General features: G+C 47.6%; 1 protein-coding gene across 1 annotated transcript in view; it reads left to right on the top strand.

The window, feature by feature from the left end:
- LOC119455818 (poly [ADP-ribose] polymerase tankyrase-1) overlaps positions 1-27,109 on the top strand; it is a 198,564-nt gene that overhangs the window by 72,057 nt on the left and 99,398 nt on the right. Inside the window, exons 10-14 of the mRNA XM_049660947.1 lie at positions 4,881-4,957; positions 9,469-9,620; positions 16,229-16,295; positions 16,393-16,491; positions 16,552-16,645. Coding sequence (XP_049516904.1) covers positions 4,881-4,957; positions 9,469-9,620; positions 16,229-16,295; positions 16,393-16,491; positions 16,552-16,645 — 489 coding nt within the window. The remainder of the gene's footprint in view (positions 1-4,880; positions 4,958-9,468; positions 9,621-16,228; positions 16,296-16,392; positions 16,492-16,551; positions 16,646-27,109) is intronic.

Genomic DNA, 27,109 nt, shown 5'->3' with positions numbered 1-27,109 from the left:
TTGGAAACCCTAGAACTTCTCAAACACCTGTTTCTCTTCAAGAACAAAAATGACAGGAGGACCGCGCGGTTTGACATGTGTAGCGATATTTTAACTATATATAGGGTTCTGTGTTTTCAGTATTAGCAAAAAAAACAAAAAAAAAAACAAACAAAGTGACACGACATCTTTTTTCCTGGAATTCGATTTTACCCAAAAAGGATCAGTGAAAGCAAGCTTACCAGAGAGCTAAGATGGTGTTTAGGGGGCACAGCTGTGAGCCCAGATGCACTTCAATGCAAGGAAGATGATTTGATACATGTATGTAATGCCATTCACAACTGGAAAATCAATGGACTGAGGGACCTTGTGGAGAATAAACAGCTGCTTTCAATTATCTGGTGCATCATAATGGTGACAGTAATATAACAAAGGAATAGCATGTCATCAAATGCTTGTAGAGTGTTGTGTTTGTAAAAAGAAAAGCGTAAAAGTACTGATCAAGAAAGGGATCAGGTAAGGAGACACAATCTCTTCAATGCTTAGAAGAGGTATCAAAGCTATTAGACTGGAAAGTTGGTGTTTGAAACTTTGAAAGTTTTTGTTTGTCAAGTTGTATTCCTTCAGTGTACCTTCTGTTAATCTTATTTAGTTGTTGCTCTCATTTTTTTTTCTCTGATTATTGCATATGTTCCATTGCTTTTCTTTTTCATGTGTGTATGTATATATATGTGTGTATATGAAAATATTTATGTATACTGCCTCTCCTGCTTTGGCCTGCATTTGGGCCAGCAGTATTGTATAAATAAATAAAATAAAGGGTTAAAAGTAAGCATTAGCAGTTAATATCTCATCAACCTATGGTTTGCAGATAACATTGTCCTTTAGCAATGCTGGGGAGGAGTTTCAACAAATGGTTGAGGACCTTAGCCAAGATACTGTAAGAGTAGGCTTGGAAAATTAATATGCAGAAGACAAAGGTAATGTTCAATAGCCTGCCAAGTGAACAAAAATTTATGATTGGCAGTCAGCCTCTACAATCTGTGCAAGAGTATGTGTGTATCTAGGTCAATTACTCACAGTGGACCATGATAATGAAAAGGAAATTTACAGAATAATAAAAATTGGTTGAAGCACATACGGCAGGCACTTCAGAATCCTGACTGGTGGCTTACCGCTATCCTTGGAAAGAAAAGTCTATGATCATTGTATTCTACCGGTACTAACATATCATATGGGGCAGAAACTTAGGGGTTAACAAAGAAGCTTAAGAAGAAGTTAAAGACTGTGCCAAAACCAATAGAACAAAAAATATTAGGCGTAACATTAAGAGGCAGAAAAACAGCAATTTGGATTAGAGAGCAAATGCAGGTAGCCGCATTTTCTGTGCAGTGATTTCCTCTTTTGCATTGCTTCAGCCATGATTCAGCTTTTGCATTGATTCAGCCATGGTTTCGTCTTCATGTTGCGAGGGAATTATCAATAGCATTTTTTTTCTCAAATTCATAAAAGCTTTTATAAATAATACACAAACATTTGCGAAGCCAGCATTTTCTTGTGGCCATTGGGAAAAAAGAAGCTATAAAAAAATTGATATATACAGGCAGATTTAAGGTTCTGGAAAGCGTTTCCAGATGGACCAACACGTTCGTACAAGGCAAGAAATTGCGTGTGTGTGGGATGTAAGAGTTTGTGGGACGTTATCAGCAAGGTAGCGGCTATTATGATAAGGGCGATGGCATCATGACTAATTTATTGTACTCCGGCGAAAAAACATTACAACTAGGAGTGTGCAAATACTCAATTTCGAATTTGATAGTGAACGTTCGAATAAGTGGAACGTCGATGATACGAATCTCACGGGGTCACGAAAAATATTCGTATTAGCCGAAATTTGTATTATCGAAACAGAATTAAAACTAGCTAAATTAAGGGGGGACGGGGGGAATCATATCACGAGAAAAATAGATTTTTGAAAACCACGCGTTTGGGTATCTGCAACGCCTAATCTACGCTGCATCAAAATGGTTTGGCTGAAAACGCACTGTAAGTGCCCGAAAAAGTTTAATTCGTCTGTGCGCAGGGCGAAAAAACAGCTTTAAATCGCGCAAAATCACCGCAGTTCACGGAGCCATATCTCGTATCTCCCGCCACCGAGCGCCGCCATCTTGGTATCGTTCGAAAGCTCAAAGTTTTGCCGTTCCGCTTCTTAATTCGTCCGTCGTCGCCAACTTGTAACAAACGCACAAACACCAAAGAAGCGCAGGTCTGCAATAGGTAGTCACACGGGCCCTCTGATAAAAGCGGGCCTCCGATTGGCTGCTGTGCTGAAAGGTGTCTCTCCATTGGTTGCTGCTGTGGCAGGGGCAAGATGGCAACCGCAGTTGTCTGCTTTGTAAACCACGCCGGCGTCTTCACTTGACACACAGAATTCGGATTACTGAGAACTCCCAGGTTAGTGATGGATCGTCGCTCGTTGGCGAATAAACTTTGGACGAAGCACGCCTTCGGAATACGGAAGCGCTCCTACGGCAAGAAAAATACGGCGATTAGCGGGAGAAGCGGAGGATTAGCGGGAGAAGCGGAGGAGCACCCGACTGAACGAGTGCAACCTTGCACCGTGGATTACGTGCTGCGCTATCTTGCACCGTGCGACTCCAGCAGCGAAACCCACAATCGCCCTGTGCCATCGGCACCGATAACGCAGCTGACGGAAGACCGCCAACGGAGACTCCCACGCCTCGGCGTACGGCCGCGCGAATCAGCTGAGATCGTATCTCGGTAGACATAGCTCGCTGCGACTAGGCAAAATGTCGCAAAAAAGAATGCGGCCCGAAGCACGGCAGCCACTCCGCCCGATGGCACGCGGAAAAGAAGGAAAAGCACAAAAGCAACAAAAGCGCCACCGCTTCGAACTCTTCGCGCCCATTCGCGGCCTCCGCGCTGTCTGGCGTCAGTTCCGCGCCTCCACACCAAAAGAGAAAGGGAGAAAGCGCGTGACTGTGCGCTGTTCTCTTTCGCGGCCGTCGGTGGGGCGGCATTTATTCGTATCAACCGACGCGGGTCGAAAATCGATTCGAAACAACCGTTCTCTAGCATGTTGCATAGTAATGGGGCTCGGCCGGGAGCGCAGAAAAATTCGTATCATCCGGAAATTCATATTAGCCGTGATCGTATCATCGAGGTTCCACTGTATTCGATTTCTCGTATATTCGATTTTTTGAACATTAGTGCATTCGGTGAATGACCTGGCCATGTTCGGTGCCCTGACGCGCGCAGCGTTCTTACGGCACGCAATCTTTATCTGTACAAGGCTCATCCAGGCCGACGGTACCGATCGAAACAATAAACGCAACGCGGACAGAAGGAACTACAACAGCAGCGCGTATGGAAAGCACGAGAGCATGTGCAAAGATCGGGCTGATTCACCTCTCGAAGGCACACTGATCGCATCGAATATTCAAGTTCACTGTTCACGCACGCAGATTCGCACAGTTGGGAGCTCTCTACCCACACCCGAGTGCACAGACGAACTTGTCACGCGTCCTTGTGGTGGTTGCACGCCGCGCCGAAGAGGCAATACCAGCGACGTTGTCGCGTGGCAGTTATTCAGTGGCCGATGACGGTTACCCAGCAACGCTGCCAGCCGAAGTGGCTGAACTTTCTGACAGTGCATTGGAAAACGAGGCCTTCGATGGTTTCAAGTGAAATGCAATAAGTATTCTTTTACTGGCGCCTAAGAGGAGTGTTGGTTGAAGATTTTCTGCTAGAATTTCGGCTCATAAAAATTTTGTTTATGGAAATTTAGTTTTTCTAAATTGGTAGATTTGACATTTCTCAATGAGTGTATTGCATCCGTCGTTTCATTATGCAGACCCTGTTAAAATAGGTTCATTCTACATACCGGCGCAACTTATACACCAATCTTTTCTTCGAAACTCTCGGAGAGGGGAAGGGGGGTGCAACTTACACAAAAGTGCGAGTTATAACCTGGAAATGATGGTAAACGGCACACAGCTGTTCTTAGGGTACAAAACGCGTTAAGGTTAGCTTTCTTGTGCTTGTCATATGCGGTGAAGCAGTTGCTGGAGTTTGTGAGGCAAAGGTCGACTTTTCATTTATGCATTTATAGCAACAGGGGAAATGCAAAAAACGTCCATATACTGTGCGCTGGTTGCACGTTAAAGAACCCCAGATGGTCAAAATTGATGTTTTAGTCCCCCACTACAGCGTGGCTCATAATCATATCATGGTTTTGGCACGTAAAATCCCTGAATTGAATTTTTAATCTCTTGCAACGAACATTCCATTTTTTGTTTGTCTTTGAATTGCCTGTGTATATTTTAAGGGCTCACCCACAAATCTGTGGAAACACATGTCTGCCAAGCTATAAGTCTTGATTGGCGGTGGCCCCTCGATGTAAAGCATGAACCATGGCAGAAACTAAATGTGCCACTGCAGAGAAAGAACATCGGGCTCACCAGACCAATGAGCACAAAACATCGCAGGGAACAGGTCACTGTCGTTGCTAGGAAAACAGTGTGATGTGTTCTTGTAAGAACAAGGCCCAGTGACTTCATAAGCTATCGCTGCAACTGTGCTGCGAGTTCCGGGCAGCACTGCAGTAACTTTTTTTAATTTTCAGCGTTCGGTTCCAAAGTTCTTGACTATGAAGTAAATTCTGGTGTCTTGTCATTGGCATGTCATGTTCACAAATATTATTCTAAACGTCCACAACAGTAGAGCCTATCAACTGCGAAAGTTTTATTTACTTACGTCCAAAAAATTTGCAGGTCCCCTTTAGTGTCTTATGGGCTCTAGTTGTGTGTATATGTGATGCGACCTCTATGCAATGTACCTATGGTGTTGATGGCATAATATAAAATTTTGACTCCATGCAGAACCTCAGCACAGCAGTGGAGATGCGGAGTTCCAGCTGCTTGAAGCAGCAAAAGCAGGAGATCTGGACGTTGTGAAGGTGCGTATCTTTATTTCTGCTTTTGATACTGTGCTTTTGATGTGTTGCTTACAGCAGAATCTTGGTGATACGATCATGCCTGATGCGAAGTTTTTAAAAGTCCCAACCCAAGTCCATTAGCTTACAACATGCTAAATTTTGAGTGTTGCAAACTGCTTTTTCTACTCTTGTGGATGATTTGAACAATCGAGCCACTGTGCAATTCCCGGCAAGGAGGCCCCGGTGCGCCAGTAGCTCCAGACACTGGCTGTTGTTTGGACCCAATCACCGGTTGCATTCCTGTTGCCAAGGCAACCTATGTCAACCTATGTCACTCTCTGTTGACTTCACCCCCATCACCCAACAAAGCAAAAAAAGAAGCTTTTGCTTTGTGTAGTATCATGCTACTTGTCAACCGTTTTCAAACACCTTTCAACTTTACAGGAACCAGCAATCACATGCTATCCAGTCTTGTCGCATTAGCAAGATCTTCGATATTCGCTTTAATGGGTAACTTTATCTCTGTATACCACATCTTCTGTTGTCTTCGGCACCTGATGACAATTCAAAACTATCTACCTTTGCACCTGTCAGATCGCAGAATACGAAGTGGCTTCATCATCGCAAAGTAAACAGATTCCCTTATCCTGCGCATATCATGTTCTAATCACCATCAGGCAGCAGCTAGGGCACAGCTACAAAATAAACTTGAGACAACAAGGCCGATATTGAAATGTCGGCCTTGAAACACGCGAAGTGCGCAGCTCGCTGCTGCTGAAATGTGCATGAACTAAATGTGCCAGTGATTGAAATTGATGTCACCAATAGGAGTGCTCCCTGTGCACAATTTGACTGCAGTAACGAATCGCAACACTAGCTTTCCCTTTTCATGCTCGCTTTTGTTGCTTTTATTTCTGCATGGAGAAATACGGCACTGTGTCAATTTGAATCTCCAATCTCTCGTGTTAACGGTGATACTAAGATAGGCAGCGCATCAACGGAAAGCCGCGCTCGTGCGATCAGCGGTGCGATAGCACCTCCTGAAGCCAGATTTTCTTCCCGATTACGAATACAATACACAAAAAAACATGCAAATCCTGCTGCATATTTCTTTAAAATATTTCACCAAGAGAAAGAAAATGCTTAGAATTGTAGCAAGAAAATAAATAATAAATAAAGAATTCTGAGCAAGTTGACCATTTTTGACATGACATGAAAGCCTTATATGCCGTATGAAGTTTCTCAAAAAATCTGCTGTCCATTATCATCCGATGATACCAAAACCCACGTGACCAAGTGATGACGTCACGTTCCCGATGCTGGACCTGCTGCGCCTTGCACTGCAAAATCCCACGGTGAACAGCCACGGTGTTGGACGGATCCCCCACACTTGGACTGTTTTCAGAAAATTATGGTGGTGGCAAAAAAAAATTGACCGCCCTTCCACTGCTGTGGGTGCCAGCGAAGCTTGTGTTGGACTCATGTGAGTCATGTTTATTGAACATCGGAAACTTCACCGGTAAATTTTGCGAAAGTGAGCAGAATAGCCTTGTGATTGCTGCGGTATATTGCAAGGGGTTGCAACGCCAGGATATGCGCCAGGAGTGTCCATATATATTATTAACCCCTAACTGCCGATGACAAGGTAACTTGTCATCACAAGAAGCGTACTCTGGTGCCAATGACAAGTTAACTTGTCGTGAACTTTTTGCAATTTTTGCACATGCGTATATGTGCAGTTTCCTGTAATTTTGACAAATAAATAATACACAATGACTTTTGCTATATTTTTCAACAAGATCAGTGAAAATGCAATAGGCAAAAAAAAAAAAAAAATACGCACTTAAAAAAAATTTCAAAGATATGTCAAGGCACTCAAGAGGTTAAAAAACGTCAAAGAACGAAAAAAAAAAAAAAAGACGCAGTGTTTGCCCCACTACAATCTAATCGTTACAGATACGACTGATAAGATTAGACTGTTTTAGGCTAGCATTAAGCGCAATACGTTTGTTAAATGTAAGCTCTTTGCAGGACATTACAGTGCGCATCCCTTGAAGACTTCATTCTGTACACTGCACCTACAGACTTGACAGAAATGTCTTATAACATTGAGCGCGGAGTGGCGCTAGTGATCAGAGACTTTGAAAACAAAACTGAAAACAAAACACCGCTCTGGGCTAACCAGGTAGCAGTCTACCAAGCACAGGAAGTAACGGAAGTAAAGGTCCTGTACAACCAACTCATAGTGGTTGTGTGGAGTGTCTGCCGTGGCGAGGAAGTGCTCAGCAGTTCAGAGCTCGGGGGAAAGGGTGCCCGGGGGTGACCAGAGGGGCGCCAGTTGGCATGTCCCAGTGACAGGTGCTCATGTATGGGACTTGACTCTGGGAAGGAAAAGCACGATTTGCACAGGAGTTTAGCTCCTGAACTACAGCGTCTGCGGTTCCCAGAGATTGAGTTTGGCAAATGGCCATCATAACTTGCGAATTGGGGGATGAGGCGCGGGAAGGCACTTTAATCCCCGCGTTCCCCCTTCCTAAACAAGCAGGCCAGCTTCTGGCAAGGTTGACTCGGCCTGAGATCGCCCAGCCAACAGGCCAATGTCCAAGAACGTTGTCATCGTCAGGGCCTGTCCAGGGAAAAGGTGCCACTGCCGTTTCAAGAGGCGAAGATGTTTGCCTTGATGCTGGTCCAGGGGCCTGTCTTGATCCCCAAAATTTTGTGCATGGGCCCACTGCCAAGATAAGGGTTAGCAGCCCAGGATGGATTGGCTGGTGCTGCACTATGGGGAAGCTAGCCACGTTGGAAGTCCAGTGGAGAGGAAGGCTGAGTTGCCAGGAATGAGCGAGGTGTGGCTGCCATTAGGGAGGAGCAGCCCAGCGCCAACATGGCAGTGCTCCCCTGTTTGCTTGCTGACAGGGAGGGCTGGCTGGGATGACTGGCAGCCAAGTCAGCAGTGGCAGCTGGAGTGACCGCACACAGCAAAAGACTTCAGCATGATTGGGTGAACCGGCCACAATGGGTGGCAGCCGAGGCAAGAGGCCGCAAGGCTGGCATGAGTGGTCAGCGGCGCTCAAGGCAGGAGCCTGCCATGGCAGGTATGACCAGGGGCGGGAAGCCTCTTGGTCAGGAACAGGCAGACAGCACAGTAGGACCAGGCGCAGCGAGAAGTCTGCACGTACAGTATAATCGTTAGGGGTCTTTGCATGGTGTTGCCTGGCTGTCAGATGTAAGAGGCCGCCCATGGCGAGAAAAGATGACGACGAAGTTCGCGGAGCGTTCCGAATGGCGCAGCGCTCGAGGCATGCGAACCGAGGCGTAATCCGCGAGGGAGAAGCGACGGAACAGCATTATCGACGTGGCTCTTGAGCTGGAAGGTTGCCTCGTCAGCCATGCTCTGACGACGGGAGAGCGGAGGATACGGCCACGAAGTCGTGAGGCTGGCAAGGCCGAGGCGTAGCTGTAGTCCTCGGAGATGTCCGGACGAAGCTCCTGGGACCGGCCGCTGCTGCTCACGGTGGTTCCGGTCTTCTTCTCGAGAATCTCTCTTCCTCGGCCAAGCCCGTTCAACCGATAATCACCGGGGTACCGGGCCGCCACGCAGATCGTCGGAGGACGAACAACACTTCATTAGGCAAGTGACACGTCAGCGGCGGCTACCGGAGCTCCAGCCACGCACTCGGCCAGGTCAACGGAACCGCGAGGCGTCGGCACGTACGACATCAGCGACGCCCCGAAAGAACCAGTCGTGAGGCCTAACCCGTCAAACTTTTCAGCCACGTCAGCGCCTGCGACCGGGTTACGGGCTTCTACCAAGCTGGACTTCAAGTTGATGGACCGATCACAAGGTAGCTACGATTAAGCGAGGGCCGGCGAGAGCAACGACAGAGAGAAAGGCTCATCGAGATTGCCGCCGGGAAAATATGAGCAACAGTGACGAACTGAGTGAGAGATATTTATTCTTGTAGGGAGATATCAGTAGGCCAGCGTTGCCAGACTCTCGTGCGAGAAACGCCCAGGACTAAGGTAGAGGAAATTAAGGGCATTTTTATGGATTCACTATTTATCGGTTTTATTTTGGTGAACATTTATTTGTTTATTGTGTTTTAGTTTAGTGTGTGTTAGTTTGTGAGCTTTATTTTTAGTTTGAGTTTTGAATCTGAGTGTGATTAAAAATATGCTTGCTGTGTTGCCATGCGTCTTCCTTCTCCATCTCTCATAACACCCGCACGCCCCCGAGATCAGTGACAAAACACTTCACACTGGCCTTGCACGTGGGCTCTCAACTAGGACCACCAATATTCCACGAAACTGTCTTTTGTCAGCCTTTTCTTCTACAATATATAGCTGAATTAACTGAATCATAAGAAAATCCAAGCGCTTGAACCCTAACCCAAACCTTTTCCTTTTCTGTTGCAATCAAGATATTGTGTGTGCCTTCAGCTTTGCATTTTCTTCTTTCTGTGCGGCTTAAGTATGCCACTTAGCGGAGGCCAAGGTGTGTCATCCGAAGTATGTGCTCTGTACTTTTGCAGAAATTGATATCGTCCCATGCTGACATTGTGAACTGCAGAGACGTGGATGGGCGACAGTCAACGCCCTTGCACTTTGCAGCAGGGTACAATCGTGTGGCAGTGGTTGAATTCCTGCTTCAGCATGGTGCTGATGTTCATGCCAAAGACAAAGGGTAAGTTCTGCACTGAGCATTGTCAATCTTTTGTTCTGTTATTTGTACTTTCACCTGTTTGGTTATATACATACCATTATAATATGGAACTATAATTATACAGTAGGCGTAAGTTAATTCGACTCCGGTTAATTTCCATTTTATGTTAATTCGAGCATAACTGAAGTTCATGTACTCCAAACTTGGCTGGTCGTCACGGATGTGCCCAACTCCAATGGTGACCGCAGTAGTGACTACAATAGCTGAATAGCGTCAGTGTCCCTCTCAGATGCGCTTAGGGTGCAGGGAATGTGTCCCGATGTGCAATAAATATGCATGAGCCACCACTCGTTTGCAATTGTTAGGAGTCGATTGATATATGCAGAATATCAAACATGCTATGGACCGAACGGAGATCGAGATGTTGTGGTTCTTCATAGACAGTGTTATGGGCATTATGTGAATAAAGGTTTATTTGGTGAAGGTAAACTTTACTCTTTCTTTAACAGTGAAGCTTTTCTAGCTAACCGTAAAAAGTGGCGCTTGCTGTCGCGAAACCTCGCCAAGCTATGATGCACTGTGTTGCCTAGCAACCACCTCGCGGAGCGGCGTGTGCCTCACCTCCTCTCCGTGCTGTGCACATGTTGCCTTGACATGGGGCGTTAAGGAGTGGGTAGGAAAGCATGCGCGTGGCATGCACAATGCTCGGGAGAGGGAATGATAAAATGAGAGCGAGGTAGAGAGAGTAAGAAATTGTAGCAGCACCAACGAGGCAATGCGCAGAGCTGCTGCCCATGTTCCCCGTTTCTCGCGTTCACGCCGGGGAAATGCAGGCGGCGTTAGCAGCAGCTCGGCAAGTTTCGACCAGGGCCGGTATTTTGTAGCGATGCCTTTTCGGTAATAATGCCTTTTCGCGCTTATCGCGCTTTGTCAGTGGTCGGACAACGGTCTGCTCCGCTCGCGTTATCAATGGGATCAGAGTAAAATAAGTCATAAGGCATCGCTACAAAATCGCGGCCCAGCCACGCCCTGGCAAGTGTGGAGGCGCAGCGTGGCCGTGACGTCACTGCCTGGAGCTTGAAGCCGCCGCGACGGCGGCACAACTCTCGTTGACTATGTGGCAAGTACATGTAGCCTTGACATGGGACAACCAAAGAAGTTCCGGACACCCGAAGAAGAAGCCGCTCATCTTGAAGCGCACCGCGCGGCCAAGCGAGAAACTGTGCGGCGGCGGCGAGCCAATTCGGAATACCGTGCCTAGCAGCACTTAGCATTTCCTAGCAAAATTTAGCCAAACCTAGTTTCACTGTTTCAAGCCTTGCGCGGCCAAGATGTAGGGATTGAGGGAGGCGCCGGCGCCATTGTGCGGGCTTCACCTGTTCTGCCGTCCCTCGCCTTTCCCTGTCGGCTCCCAACCGGTTCTAGAGGTGGCGCTCCACTCGCGGTGGTTTACGGTGAGGGCGAGGCGCTGACGTCATGAAGTGGCTGCGTTTTCGGCTGCTTGCGGCGGAGCGTGGCTCTCTTATCTGCGGGATCAGCGCACGGTACGCACACTCGGCCACAAAATATTGCGGGGGGCGGGACCGCGTGGCGAAGTGGTCCTCCTCTCCTTCTAACGACGCACCCCTGGTGTCGAGACCAACGCTTGCGCGCATGCGCGTTCTTCCGTGACTGCAAGCGTACATGTTTCCGCGCTTGCTTCTTGCGCGCCGACGATATCCCAGTGTCGCCGCGAGGTGCCCCTCTTGCGATTGGCACTGTGGCGGCTTCGACAGGCAAAACGTGGCTGATATAATGGAAATAAGTTTATTTTCATCTTGCCTGTCTCCTTCTATAGAGCGCCTTTTCTGCCACGCTCTTCTGCGGGAGAACGCCCCATTTGTAAAAAGAATAAGAACGAAGATTGGCCACGAAAAGGCGCAGCACAGAAACAAGAACTGCGTTGTTGCATTCATGACCGGGAGATAAGCATCCGCGCTTGTGACACGACAAAAAGCGGCCGCAGCTACGCATGCCAGCTCACTGTTTACATAGTTATGCCCGTCGAAGCCGCCACCTCGCGACTACACTCGGATATCACTGGCGCGCAAAGAGCAAGCGCAGAAACATGCTCGCTTGCAGGCACTGAAGGACGCGCATGCGCGCAAGCGTCGGTCTCGACACCAGGGGTGCGCCGCTAAAAGGAGAGGAGGACCGCTTCGCCACGCGCTCGCGCCCCCCGCAATATTTTGTGGCCGAGTGTACGTGCGCGTGCTTCATGACAAAATTAGCTTCGCGCGTAAGAATGGTGGCCTGACAACAATTTATTACATGTGAGCATTACATGTAGCACCGAAAATTGCGTAGTCATACATTTTTTTGACCGCACTACTTGCTCAGCGTCCAAGCAATGTCTCTCGGTTGTGAAACGGAGCTATATCGCTGATCTGGCAAACGAATCCTCACGCTCAGAGCCAGCAGGTATGCTCCTAAATCAGTATCTTTGATGGAGCATGATGAACAGGCTTCCTGAAAACGTTGTAAGCATCGCATCTAATTCTCAGTTTTATAAGTGTGTTCAAGCTTTATAGCGCTGCTGTTACCTGATCTTGTACTTGTTTTGTTTTCTGTATTGTACTTCTGTACTTGTTTTGTTTTATACGGGTATCATACCTAGATACTAGCTATCTATTGCCTTTGTTTACCTGCTTGTAAAGCCTTGTTTCGCTTGTGTGACACTGTGTTTGGTTGCATCCACAAATGTATAAATATGTTTAATATCCCCCCCCCCCCCCCCCCTTGCTGTAATGCTCTTGGAGCGAATGCGGGTTTTTGTAATAAATAAATATTAAAAGTTAATGCAATATCCGAAGCAACGACGTGATCAAAACAGAACTGCGCGATAACAATTCGATTCATATCGCTCAGTAAGAAGCTTTATTCACAGTGCGTATTACGTCCTACCGTATTTCCTGGGCAAGGATATCCGTACACAGATTCATAAAAGGAATTGGTTGCACCACGGTCTTGACAAATTATACTGATCAAAGTGAAAATTGACATCCAACCAACTGTAGGTGCAGCTACTGAGGAAACCCGATACAGCTTTCCCATAAAGAAAGCTTCGCAGTTGAAAAATTTGTCCTGGTCCTGGGATCAAACCCAGGACCAGTGCCTTTCTAGGACAGTCGCTCTACCATCTGAGCTTACTAGGAAACTGGTAGATCACTGTACAAGGAGAATTAACCCCTTCCGTGCCTAGGATGAGCTGGGTTCATCCACACCTTTCTGGTAAAAACAGCAACAGATGAGCCCAGCTCATCAGCAGTACTTTGTATTTTCTAGCAATGCTATGGACGATCCTAGTTTTGTCTTAGTGCTTAGTCGTGCTTTTTGTAGATGGCCGCACACAATCTATAGGAGAACGCAAGGAGAAACAACTTTATTCTTTCTTAGGAAGTAAGACATATTGGCAACTGGGGTCTTGATTAACTTGTTGGCCAAGAATTAGCGTAATAAATAATTTGGCCACTTTTGGTCAGAATTCGGGATAACAGCATGGCACGGAAGAGGTGAATTAACAACTCAAAGAACAGGGACACTGAATATGGTAGTCAGTTCTGCTGAAGGCCGCAACATGGAGGAAGGTTCATGAAAGAAGAAAATTGTCAATTTTCAATTACCAGGGCTCATTTTTAATTACAATTTTTTTTTAGCGCGGTAACGATACTTCACGCACTTTCTGTGGGCTATGTATTTATGTATGTATGTATGCATGTATGTTTTTACCTGACCATTTTCCCGTCAACCTGCATCACTTGGTAGTCCGTGGTCGAATGGTTGGCGCATTAGGTTGCTGTGCTGAGGTAACAGGGTTCGACACCAACCATCGTACCAACTTAGGTCAATGAGTATGAGCCAATGTGTACATAAGTGCCCCTCTTCAACGAAGCTCTTTCACGCTGACATGGGTCACTGTAGATGTGGGACTCGGTAGGCACCGCTGTTCGACGAAACTCATTGATGCCGACTTGGAGCACTGGGCATGTGCCACTCCGTCTGTGCGTGTCTTCAACGAACCTCTTTGATGCCGACTTGGGTTACTGGGTGTATGCCAGTTGGTGTCTGCCGCTCTTCAGTGAACGTATTTGGCAACACCTTTGGTAACTAGGTATGTGCCACTGGGAATGTGCCGTTCTATAATGACGAAAAGGATCTCTTAAATTTCTCTGATACTGAGTGGAATCAAACCTGCATCATCACCCGACGCATAAGCAGGCTGCTTTGCAAAAGCACTGGGTATGTGCCGCTCTTCAATGAACCTCTCGCCAACTTGGGTCACTGAGTATGTGCCACTGGGTGTGCACCAAGTGAGGGAACAATTCTCAGCATTCGAAGGCATGCCACGCTTCTCATCTAGAGGCTACGCGCAGACTTCTAGGCAGTGCCACCAGATGGTGCAGCATGTCCAGGAAGAAGCACGAGAGAGGATCCCGGTTGCCGCATGATGCATTTCTTAGCGCTTGCACGTGCTGGTGCACCATGCATTTAAGGGGGGACGCGGCTTTCGCATCGCGATATTTGGCGAAAAAACCGATTTTTTGAAAATCACATTTTCAGTTTGTATGACTTCTTTTCTATTTTATTTCAAAATTTCGTCACGGAAAATCGCGCGGAAATGATGTAAAAAATGTTTATCGAAGCTAAGGTGGCGAGGAGTTTCTCGAAAATAGCGAAAAAACGGCATTTTTCAAGCCGCGATATCTCCGCAACCGCGTAACCTAGCGCCGCCATCTTGGTCTCTATGGATAGCGCGATTCTCCGTCTTCAAATCTGGCGCCTCGGCCAGCTGCACCAGGCAAGAGCAAGCGCACAGCAAGCAAAAGTTTCAAGGTCTCGCGGCGGTTTCTGATTGGCAGCGCGCGCCACGTGACTGTACGCGGCTCCGGATTGGTCTCCCGGGCGGTTGCCCTTAGCAACCGGCGGAAAGGTCGTCTGCTCGCCGCTACGGTGGCTAGAATCGCCGCGCTGACGGCGCTGAGGAGCCGATTTCGCGTCTTTTCAAGTCGTCGCGGCGTGGTTTAGAGATTGTATCTCACTTATGATAACGGACCGGCGCTCGCTTGTTAGAGAAATGAAAAACGTTGTCAAGCTCAGCCCTTCTTAGCTTGGAGAACGGCTCTCGTCTGTTATCATGGGCCGGCGATTGTTCAAGAAGAAACGCAAGACTGCGCATCAATTTGGTGCTCGTAAGTCGAAGCCACCGATCTCTAAAACAAAGTTTGCTCCGGCGACTTCAGCAGTGACAATGACGGTGGCATGCAGCGCGACGCGGACGTGCAGCTGAGCACCTCAAGCACGGATGGAACATCGTCCGCGCGTATTGGCGAAACTGTTCAGGAACCCAGCCGAAAAAGATGCAATGCGGAAAAAGAAAGCTGCAAAAGCTCATCAGACCATCAGGTCAGATGGTCAAGCGATGCCGCATCGCAAAGGACACAAAGGACTATAACCCTGGTGCCTATTAAATTTTGACAACTTTGAACCTTGTTTTCTCAGTACAGTTTTTTTGGCATGTTGCTCAGCTTGTGGAGCAGATATCTTGGTAACTACTTTACACATTTTGATTGCGTTTGTTTTGTCAGACTCACTGAACTGTACTTTAGGGGATAGCGCTCTTCTTTTTTTATCCTAGTGTTTTAAGAATTCGTAGTAGGGTTCCTTGTTTGCAGTGTAAGCGTGCTCACTGCAAGGGGACTGGAGAAAACATAAACTACAAATTTTAGTGTTGAAAAAAAATTATTTCGAGAATGCTATCCCCTTCTGCATACATTTGGCTGTGCATACAGTATTTAACAAACTTTTCACTTGATTTCGTAAATCCTCCAGTCCCTCCACGAGGTTCAAGAAAGAAATAATTTGTCTAGCAAAAAGTTTTCATGGTACCGCTTTGAAATTTTTATGAAAGCATCATAGAGCCATTCTTATTCTATGTACCAATTTTCATTGACATCCACCAAGAAACAAGAAAGTTGGTACCGAAAGCCGCGTCCCCCCTTAAGAACCCACGTGCAGGCTTCGCGTAAGCGGCATCTGAAAGCACCGAGTGTTCTTTGGGAAGCACGAAAGAGGAGTCCCGCTGAAGTACACGCCTCATACACAACTCGTTTCAATGGTGGCAATAGGTTGTGTCGGGGCTATATTGATTCAATGCTAACGCATTACCGCCGACAGTCATCATGAAATGGGTCCTGTCACTTTTTTTATTGATTGAACTTGGGACTGTACAACAAATTCTTTAAAGTGAAATGAGTTCAGACGACGTCGCAGGGCCCAACAATAGATGCACACACCATGTTTTGGCAACACTATGTTAAACACTGCTGACAAGATCTCCTCTTTAAATGACTGCTTGCACCTTTTCCTACCGCATGGCACACGAATGCATGCTTCCCATCGATTTGCAAGGAATTTATCATACTGATTGCAACAGCTTTGCAACGATGCAGCCAACTTGGTGGAACCCAGGGATGGCAGGGGTTGTAAACAGTGATGAAAGTAGCAGAATGACTTATCTTGGGCTATAATAGCAGCATGTGAAACTCAGTTTAAGTATGGCTATGTTCTAACATGTCTGCTTCTGTTTCTAGGGGCTTGGTGCCTCTACATAATGCTTGCTCCTATGGCCATTATGAAGTAGCTGACCTCTTGGTAAAGGTAAGCAAAACTTGTCATCACATCTTTTATGTTTTGATGTAGTATTAAAAAAAAAGTGCGCACTGTGAAATTATCAAATTTTTTTTCTTCTTGGCAGCATGGCGCCAGTGTAAATGTATCTGATCTCTGGAAGTTCACGCCACTTCATGAAGCAACTGCTAAAGGGAAATATGACATTGTGAAGCTGTTGCTTAAGGTATGTATGTCATGTATCATAAGTTGGCTGCATCTATGTGACTGTTCTTTTTTGCTTTAGCATGGAGCTGACCCAAGCAAGAAGAACCGTGACGGTAACACACCTCTTGATTTAGTGAAAGATGGTGACCAAGATGTGGCAGATCTTCTCAAAGGTACTCCATCTTCATAATTTCTTTTGGAAGTGCGCTACTTTTGAGATGTGATGCATACAGTATGGATACAACAATATGAAGCCAGGGAAACCACAGAGGAAGTTATTTGGAGTTTTTAATTGAAGTGTAGGAATAATAAGCTAAGGGGAAATGAAAGTAGACAAACAACTTGCCGCCAATGGGAGCCAAGCCCACATCCTCTGCATTGACGTGATGATACTGTATGGAGTGCTTTGTGTGTAAGAAAATTCGTCATACTTCATACTTGCTACTATATCTTGCGCATCAGGTTAAGCATCCGAAACTAGTGGTTTGGTGCTGTGCTTATTGTCATGCTAAAAAAAAGTACCTTGCTAGAAATAAGGGCTGCAGTCACATATCTTGGCATTTTTACGGATATATAATGCATTTTTTTTTTTTTAAATCGTCAGCTTGGAAAAGAACCTTGCGCTATATTTGGAACTGTGCTGCGAATACATTGGGAGATTTTGTCCCCCTAATTTTGTATTTCACAAACAACCAGTTTCTTTAAAGCCAGCTTCATGGCGCTTCCAGCACAATGTACACACACATGCAGGGTGGTGTTTCAGCTAACTTGAGCCAAACCATTAAAAAATCCAGGTGGGTGCAACCACTTCCAATGCAACCAACTCGCTATTGTTCACCGTCCTCTTGGGCAACTCAAAGTATTTTTTCCGGTTAGCTTTAATTAACGCATTAGTTAACCAACTTTTAAAATGTTAATTTAAATGCGAAATCTTGAACGGACAAGTAGTATAGCCTGCTCAGAAATGTTCAATTGATTTCCTTTCATTAGGATAGCTGCTGTGGTTGTTAATTTTTCAGGGCTCCAAACAAAGTGCGTGAGATCTAATTAAGTACTTCATGAAAAAGTGCGTACACGCAACGATATTAGTGCTTTCAAAGATGGTTCCAGCGAATGGACACTGTTGCATGCTGTCCCAACATATGAATAGGCCGCAAGGCGATGGTGGCCACACCCGCCGTCTTCAATGCATTGCCATCTGCCACTAAAGTCTCGTCACTCTTCATGCAGTCTGTCAACAGCAAAAACACTGACAGAGCTTCAACAATAGCCATGCGCTCTTTGTCACTATATTCTGTGGCTTGTTCCGCTTCATTGCTTTTGCATTGTTTTTGCAAAAATGGAAGCCAAGACTAAGACTAGTGGCTTTGATCCATCTCCGTTGCATACAGCCTGTTCTTACATCCTGTCTGCCTGCAGCATTTGCTGGTGGCATGTGTAAGGGCACTAGACTCCGTTTAATGCATAGAGGCAGCGCTGCGAAAGCTATGTCTAGAAGTCTCACTCAATGCAGTGTTTCTTGGTGCAACATTTTATACAAAACAACTACTCCATATTATGCAAATTCAAAACTTATGGATGTAAGGTAATGTCAAATCATGCATTATTTGTGCACTTGTGCACTTCCAGTATGCAACATACTATGTTCTGGTTGCGTGAGAGCTGTGCTGTGACTGCTAGTTGCAGATGCATGTCACTGCTTGTTTGGTGGTAAATAGGCTCAGCTACGGTGTGATAACCACTTTGTATTTTGCGACACAAAAGTATGAGACTTAATGTTATGTCGAATTGCATGACATGTGCGTATATATATTTCTTTAATGCATGGTGCACTATTTTGTAATCACGAATGTGAACAGGAAGAAAAGCCTTTGTAGCGTTTCCTGCTATGTATGAAATGGAGTAGAATGTCACTGCACGACGTAAGCACCTAGTCATGTAGTACTTTTTCACATCTTGTGTGCTTTCTTTGAAGCCATAAAAAAGTAAACCCACCACAGTTAGTTCTCGAAATGAAATTATTTTGATATTTGTCGGTACACTCTACTCCATTGAAGATATTGCACTTAAATCAATACATCAAAAGCGAACATTTGGGAATGGCTTGAGCTGGATTTAAAAAATACCTTGAGTTGCTCAAGAGGACAGTGAACAATACTGAGTTGGTAGCATCCTCATAGCACATACCGGAATTTTTTTAATGCTTACTATAAGTTAGCTGAAACAGCCTCTATAAGTTCACTCAGAAACATTGGGGCACTTTTAAACACAAAAAAAAAAAAATGCTGTAATGGTAGATATCCAAACAAGGCAGTAGTTCACAGGATGAAGGAGGCTTGAAGTGATAAGCACTGGTCAAACAAGGAATGTCGCTGAAGCCAACATTTGAGACAAGGGGACATCAGTGCAGCTTTCCTTAGCAGTGTTGTTGTGCGCACGTAGCTCACTCTCCCCCACTCTCAATAGAGGCCCGGTGCATGGTGTGTAGTAGCTGTTGTCAAAGTGCAAATAAAAATGTGCACCCGTAATGAAAGGGGAGGAACAAAAGGAGGTTTGGAGTTATGACTGAAAAGGGGAACAGTGGGGGTGGGGGGCGGAGGTTCTTTCAAGAAGTGGAGATAAAAACTAGAAACAGCAAAGAATTCACACGTATAGGTAGGCACTGCCAATCCAGTGTGCCTGGTTTCCTATGAAAGCAGGATCTGTTCATATAATCTCTCCAGAATATGAAAAAAAAAAGGAAAAAATAAGAAGGAGGAGGTGGAGTGAGGAGAAGTGAACTGGGTCAAAGAAACAGGTCTAACAATCTGTCCGGTTAAGAGTATAAATGGAAACTGGAAGCCAAGTGCATGCATGCACATGCTGTCGAGGGATTTAAAAAAAAAAAAGGAAGGAGAATAAATAAATGAATAATGCATTAAGGTAGGTCACCACCTTCGAGGGAAAATTTTACAATTGTAGTCCAAAAGTTACAATTATATATTTGGCTTAGGTAGTTTGAAACTTTAAAATAATGAAATTGCTAAAAATGTAAAAAAAAATTCGTATAAATAAAATTGTGCTAAAATGTGCATCTTGCGCCAACAGTCATAACTACAAAATGGTAGGTGCGATTCAAACGCGACTTGGGAGGTACGCAATGAGGGCAATAACCTGTGCATCTAACCACCACAATCACCACATCTCTAAGTTAAGTTGATATCCGGCTGGTTTGTTTTTCCCACAATTGACCATAGTATAACAAGTTACCGCTCGTTTTCAGTTATTCTGCTTGAATGCACAGTTCTGTGTATAAAGAAATAGCACACAAAGTTTTATGCGAAAATATTTATTAGATTGAAAGTTATCACTGTTCGCGTAACTGTAGGATGCAGAATATTATGTTTTGAGAAAAATGGTTTTAAATATTGGAACCGAATGCCCTGTCGGGTCTCACACATGCTCTTGGGACAAAGGAACGACAACACAGTAGTGCAAACAATCAAAAGGTCATTTATTGCACCTTTCATACACTAATACACACTAGCCGAGTTACTACCAATAGAACATTCACATGGGCGCGCCACAAATCAAGGAAGTCCGACTCACCGCAACTCGACAGCGAGCGAATATTGTTACAGGAAGGAAGAAGCGTACTGGTATTTACAGTTGGGTTTTAATGGCTGCGTAGAGAAGCGAAACCCAGAATCTTCTTTGTCGTCTTTCAGGGCACCAACCATGTCCTCTTCTTTCCACATTACATACTGTGACATTACCCCCGTTGGAAGAAGCACCTTACTGGTGCGACTCACTGGTTCCAGAAAGGAACGGTTTGAGGCGGCTGACGTGGATGATGTCAGATAGAGGTGAAGGCGTGGTAGCATCTAGTGGAGACACTTCATATGTGACAGGTGTCACCTGGCGGAGGATGCGATAAGGGCCGTAGTATCGCGAAAGGAGTTTCTCCGAAAGACCGACACGTCAAGATGGAGACCAAACTAGCACAAGAGCACCTGGTTCGTATTCGACGTCACGGTGGCGCTGATCGTAACAGCACTTCTGACGTGTGTGTCTGTGAAGCAGAGAGACGGAAGACGGGCAATCTGGCGTGCCTGGGTCGCTGTGGTTATGACATCACGAGCGTACTCTGTTGGCGAGTCGAGTGTGGTCGAAAGAAGAGTCTCGAAAGGCAAGGTCGGTTCACGGCCATATAGAAGGTAGAAGGGCGAATAGCCAGCTGTGTCGTGGCGCGAGGAATTGTACGCAAACGTGACAAATGGTAAAGCAGTGTCCCAGTCGCGATGATCGGAGGAAACATACATCACGAGCATATCAGTTATTGTCCGGTTCAGGCGTTCAGTAAGACCGTTAGTTTGAGGATGGTAGGCTGTAGTAAGCTTGTGTTTAGTAGCACAAGATCAAAGTAAGTCGTCGATGACTTTGGCAAGAAACTATCGTCCGCGATCGGTGAGAAGTTGATGAGGTGCGCCGTGGTGTAAGATAACGTTGTGAAGCACGAAGTCAGCGACATCTGTAGCACAACTGGTGGGAAGGGCTCTTGTAATGGCATAACGGGTGATATAGTCCGTAGCGACGGCAATCCACTTATTTCCGTCGTTTGAAGTAGGGAATGGTCCGAGAAGATCAACGCCAACGCGAAAAAAAAGGGTCGGTCGGTATATCCAGAGGCTGCAGCAGACCAGCAGGATGTACAGCTGGTCGTTTTCGGCGTTGACACGACTCACATGCGGCGACATAGCGACGGACGGAGCGGTTGAGACGTGGCCAGAAAAATCGTCGCCGAATTCGGTCATAGGTCCGAGAGACACCAAGGTGGCCAGCAGTGGGAACGTCGTGCAGTTGCTGGAGTACAGTCTGCTGAAGATGAGGCGGAATGACGATTAGCAGCTCAGGCCCGTTTAGGTGCATGTTTCAGCGATACAGGGTGTCATTTTGCAGTACGGGTCAGAGAGCAGGCGTTCGATAAGCTGCCGTAACGATTCATCGCGTCGTTGTTCAGCCCCAATGTCTTTCAAGGCGGAAAGCGAGAGAACGCAGATCGGTGCGGCATCCACTAAATCGTTCGGTGCATCGACGGGGTGACGAGACAGGCAGTCGGCGTCCTGATGTAAACGACCCGACTAGTAGACCACGCTGTATGTGTATTCCTGAAGGCGTAGGGCCCAGCGACCGAGGCGTCCGGTGGGATCCTTGAGGGAAGAAAGCCAACAAAGGGCGTGGTGATCGGTTGTAAGCGTAAATGGTCGACCATATATGTAAGGTCGGAACTTGCCCACAGCCCAAATGAGGGGGAGACATTCCCGCTCAGTAATCGAATAATTGCGCTCGGACGGGGAGAGGAGGCGGCTGGCGTAGGCGATAACGCGGTTGTGCCCACGCTGGCATTGGGCTAAAATTGCGCCGATGCCATATACTGGCGTCAGTGCGAATTTCTGTCGGAGCGGAGGCGTCAAAATTGGCGAGAACAGGAGGTGTGGTGAGTAGCGTGATGAGGCGCGAGAAAGAAGTCGCTTGTTCAGAGCCCCAGCAGAAAGGAACGTCTTTCTTGAGGTCAGTCAGGGGACGAGCAACATGCGCGAAATTTTTCACAAACCGGCGGAAGTATGAGCAAAGGTCGATAAAGCTGCGAACATCTTTGGCAGAGGTTGGTACAGGGAAATTTTGCACTGCACGAACTTTAGCGGCATCGGGGCGAATGCCTGACGAATCGACGAGATGTCCGAGCATGGTGTCGGTGACCGAAGTTATTTGTCGGTGACCGAAGGGGCACTTGGACGAGTTGAGCTGCAAGCCAGCAGCGCGAAAAACAGAAAGCACAGATGAAAGTTTTTCAAGATGGGCCGTAAAAGTTGGAGAGAATACGATGACGTCATCCAAGTAACACAAGCAGATGGACCATTTCAATCCACGGAAGAGCATGTCCATCATACGTTCAAACGTTGCCAGGGCATTGCACAAGCCGAAAGGCATTACCCTAAACTGATAGAGGCCATCAGGTGTAACGAATGCGGTCTTCTCACGGTCCATTTCATCCACGGCAATTTGCCAATATTCGGAGCAAAGGTCTATTGATGAAAAATAAGTGGCACCGTGAAGACAGTCCAGAGCATCGTCGATCCGTGGAAGCCTGTAGACATCTTTCTTGGTGATCTGGTTTAGATGACGATAGTCAATGCAGAATCACCAACTGTGTCCTTCTTTTTGATGAGAACAACAGGGGAAGCCCACGGGCTGGAAGAGTGTTCAATAATCCCTTTGGCAAGCATTTTGTCAACTTCGCTCTGGATAACTTGTCTCTCAGAGGGCGACACCCGGTATGGCCGACGTCGAACAGGTGCCGCATCGCCGGTATTTATACGATGCTTCACAACCGTAGTTTGACCCAAAGAGCAATCGTTCAGGTCGAAAATGTCGCCGTAGGACTCGAGGAGGTCACGGAGCTCTGCGGCGGATTGGGGGTCGAGGTCCGGCGCAATTATCTTTGCAATGTCGTCGGCCGGGGCAGATGCAGAAGGCGCAGAACGAGCACTGGTCGAAGATGTCGCAACAGATAGAGCTGAAATATGGCACTCGCGGGACGGTGACAACGTGGCAAGCGACATCCCTTGAGGAAGTACCTGAGGGCACTTGCCGAAATTGAGGATGGGAAGACAGGTCTGATTGGCCGCTACAGAAATGACGGTGTGTGGGAAGGAGACATTGTGGGAAAACAGGACTGAAGTCGCGGGAGTGAGGACATGGTCTCCGTCAGGAACAGGTGGAGAAGCAAAAATGGTGATGCAGGTTGCTGCTTGGGGAAGAAGACGAATAAAATCCGCAAAACAAAGCTGAGTTGGGGCTTGAGCAAGAAGGTGAATGGAAAGGGGTGGGTCAAGTTGGACAACACCGGCTGAACAGTCAATCAAAGCAGAATGGGCGGTTAAAAAGTCGAGACCGAGGATCACATCGTGGGGGCAGCATTCGAGCACACTAAACAAACCGGGCGTGTGGCGACCGGCGACACTGACACGTGCAGCACACATTCCGAGCACAGCCGGAGTTCCACCGTTGGCAACCTGTAGCAGTCGAGTCGGAGCAGGAGTAAGGACTTTCTTCAGGCGCGTTCGCAGGTCAGCACTCATGATGGAAACTTGTGCCCCAGTGTCGATGAGTGCTGTAACAGGCAAACCATCCACATCCACGTCCAGAAGGTTCCGATCAGTAGGCAGGGTCAATAGAGGAATTTCAGGCCGGGGTGCTAGAGCAGCGTCACCTCCCGGAGCTGCCCCAGTCAGTTTCCCGTCGGAGAGCGGCGACGGTAAGCAGGGGATGGGGAACGATGCAGCTGGGGTGAACGGGAGCGGCTACTGTGCGGTGATGGTGAGCGGTTAGTCGCAGTGACTCGAGCGTTGTCAGGTGCATCTTCGAACTCGGTGGAGGGCGCAGGCGGGCGAGGATTCAGTGGAGAGCAGCGGTAGGCGGGAAAGCTTGGTCGAGAGAGGGCCGGCCAGGAACTTCGGCAGTGGTGAGAGATGTGGCCCACACGTCCACAATAGAAGCAGATGGGTCGATCATCATGTGTGCGCCATTCGGCCGGGTTGCGATAGCTCGGGTAAGGACCGCACTGGTTCCGGTGAACAGGGGCAGAGGCAGCAGACGAAGCAAAGTCAGGACGGTTGGCGGAGCAGATGGATTGCAGACCCACATTGGAAAGTTCTTGGCGAACGACCGATTGAATGAGGGACACAAGAGGCCGGGAATCGTCAAAGCACTGCGTCAGTTGTGTGGCAGGAGACGCTGCTTCAATTTCTTGCCGGACTATACGTACGACGTTCTCGGAGGGAGTGGGCTCACGCGGAAGACAAAGGTCTTCACACGTCGATGAAACAGCGGTGTTGGGTAGACGCGTGAACTGCTGAACTATGCGGCGGCTTTTCTCTTCTTCAAAGCGGCGACATTCGTTAATGATCTCATTGCCTGTTGTGATGTTCTTATACACGAGAAGGTTAAATGCATCGTCCGCTATGCCTTTTAAAACGTGAATGACCTTGTCTGCCTCTGTCATGTTTTTATCCACCTTGCGGCAAAGAGCCAAGACGTCCTGGATGTACGCCACGTAAGATTCAGTGGACGTCTGTGCACGGTTCCCAAGGTCCTTCTGAGCAGCACGTTGGCGGCCGATGGGCTTGCCGAACAAATCACGAAGCTTCTGTTTGCACTGCTCCCAACTTGTGATCTCTTCATGTGTCTCGAACCAGACCCGTGCCGTTTTTTTGAGGTAGTATATTACGTTGGCCAGCATAAGCGTGTTATCCCACCTGTTGTTGGCGCAGACCCATTCGTAATTTACCAACCAGTCATCGACGTGAACGTTGTCAATCCCTGAAAACATGCCAGGGTCGCGGGGCTGGGTTAGGATGACTGTCGGTGGCGTCGACAGGGCCGCGGTTGAAGACTCCCCTTCGGATGGCATGGCGGCCAGGTTATGTCCGCTGCGGAGCTCCGTCTTGCACAAGTGACTACCCCGCACGTCCACCAATAATGTTACGGGAAGGAAGAAGCGTACTGGTATTTACAGTTGGGTTTTAATGGCTGCGTAGAGAAGCGAAACCCAGAATCTTCTTTGTCGTCTCTTAGGGCACCAACCATGTCCTCTTCTTTCCACATTACATACTGGGACAATATGTTCGCCCCATGCTGTGACACCATCCCCAGGCATCTCCGTTGCCAGGGGTAGCTCGATTGTAGTCCGGGGCAGCAGCGCTCACGATGTGCAGGTGACAGCAAACCAGGGGTGACTCCGCTCATGCTGCGTACACTCCACACACTCGACAAACACTAAAGTAGTGCAAGGGAGAGGAATTCGGCATACGCATCACCCACGTGGTACGATGTTCAATTCGGCTAGCAAAATTTCGGGCGGCATTTTAGATGCTAAGTTAACGTGAACAAAGCTTACTTTCCCGAGTCAAACGAGTAATTTCCATTCGTGCGAGGCGAACTAATAAGGGAAGCAATGTGCGACATCTCAACACCACGGTCCAGCAGGTTGTGTCCCTCAACGTGCGACAGGCGGCTTTGTAAAGCCTTAGACCTAATGCGTCGCTACCCTGACAACCGGCATCCAAAAAAAAAAAAACATCACCCAAAATGGGCACAACAGGCAGCCGCGAGGAGACGTTAGCTCTGTGAGGTGGTCCTACCCCACTCGGTGCACACAGCATCCGAGTTGACGGCGCCCATCGTCCCAGACGGTGTCGGAGCGCCCGGTGCCAGGCCGCAATACCAGTCAGCCCGTAGCCGCACCCGTGGCCCGCGGCCACCTGGCTCCCTGAGCCGCGACTTCCGAAGTCAAAGAGATATAGAAGAAGCTATTTACATAAGAAATTCGGACCACCCACGAGGCTTCCGTACTCACTCGCTTCAAGCTTGCCAATGCTCCGCGGGCGCTAGGCCTCGCTCTCCCAGGATGCAGACCACGTGGCTCTCGTACCGAGGAGTGCACTTCAAGACACTCGCGAAAAGGCTTAGCACGTTGAAAAGTTCGAACACGCTACAGCAACCGTCGCCTCGCTCAAGAAAGCATGCCGCTGACACTAGCGATCAAAATCCACGCTAGGACTACGCTTCGGTTGAAACAAAGGTTGCCTCGAACTGAGCAAAACTGTTAAAATTATCGTCGGATGCCCCAAGAGGCCCCACATTGGGCAGCTAGATGTGGTCTCACACATGCTCTTGGGACAAAGGAACGACAACACAGTAGTGCAAACAATCAAAAGGGCATTTATTGCACCTTTCATACACTAATACACACTAGCCGAATTACTACCAATAGAACATTCACATGGGCGCGCGACAAATCAAGGAAGTCCGATACACCGCGACCCGATAGCGAGCGAATATGTTCACCCCATGCTGTGACACCATCGCCTAGTCGTTCACGTGTACGGTCACGCGAACTGTGGCGCGTTCGAACGATCCGTGTTGGTCCATACCGGTGTCCTGCTTTTAGCCATGCGAGACGGTCCCGCGAAGCGTTCGTGCGTGTTGGTTGCCGATCCCCAGCCAAAGAGGAAGCGCCTTCTTCCTTTTGCGCCCAAGTCACCCCGCCATTCAGTGGCGCTAGCATCGCGACACTAGCGCCATCTCTCGCAATGCGCCGCAACCACGACGACCACCGCCAGCGCTTAGCCACGCGGAGAAGCCAGATTACGGGAGACGCAAGCTATGCGGGGAAAACATCAGGGGACGCGTGAGAGTCGCGCATCCCCACCGTCCATGTAATAAAAAAACATTAAATTTGTCCAAAATCCACCAGCCTCATAGCTTGGGCCCCTCTCGGAAGTGGCACGGTCTCCTTTTGAGCGAGCTGAAGCGCGCATTCTTTTTCTTGCCCGTTTCGCGTCTCCAGCTGACTCACGTGCGTCCACGCTTGGTATGTCGATTTCCTAAGAACTTGCGTTGACGTTTCCTTTTAGTCCTGTACTTTGATATATTTCATGGAGTACTATAACTTTCTCCTTGAAAAGCTAGAAATAAATCCTTGAGCTCGAAATGGCGTACGAAAAAGCACAGATGGCACAGACAACCCAGACGCAAATGCAACCCAGCGCAAACGCGCACAGCGTAAACAGAGTGCCACAGCACCCACTGCCCTC

This window comes from Dermacentor silvarum, chromosome 1 (assembly GCF_013339745.2).
Source record: "Dermacentor silvarum isolate Dsil-2018 chromosome 1, BIME_Dsil_1.4, whole genome shotgun sequence".
Classification (NCBI taxonomy): Eukaryota; Metazoa; Arthropoda; class Arachnida; order Ixodida; family Ixodidae; genus Dermacentor; species Dermacentor silvarum.
The sequence above is the reverse complement of the archived record's forward strand: the minus strand, read 5'-3'. Positions and strand labels throughout refer to the sequence as shown.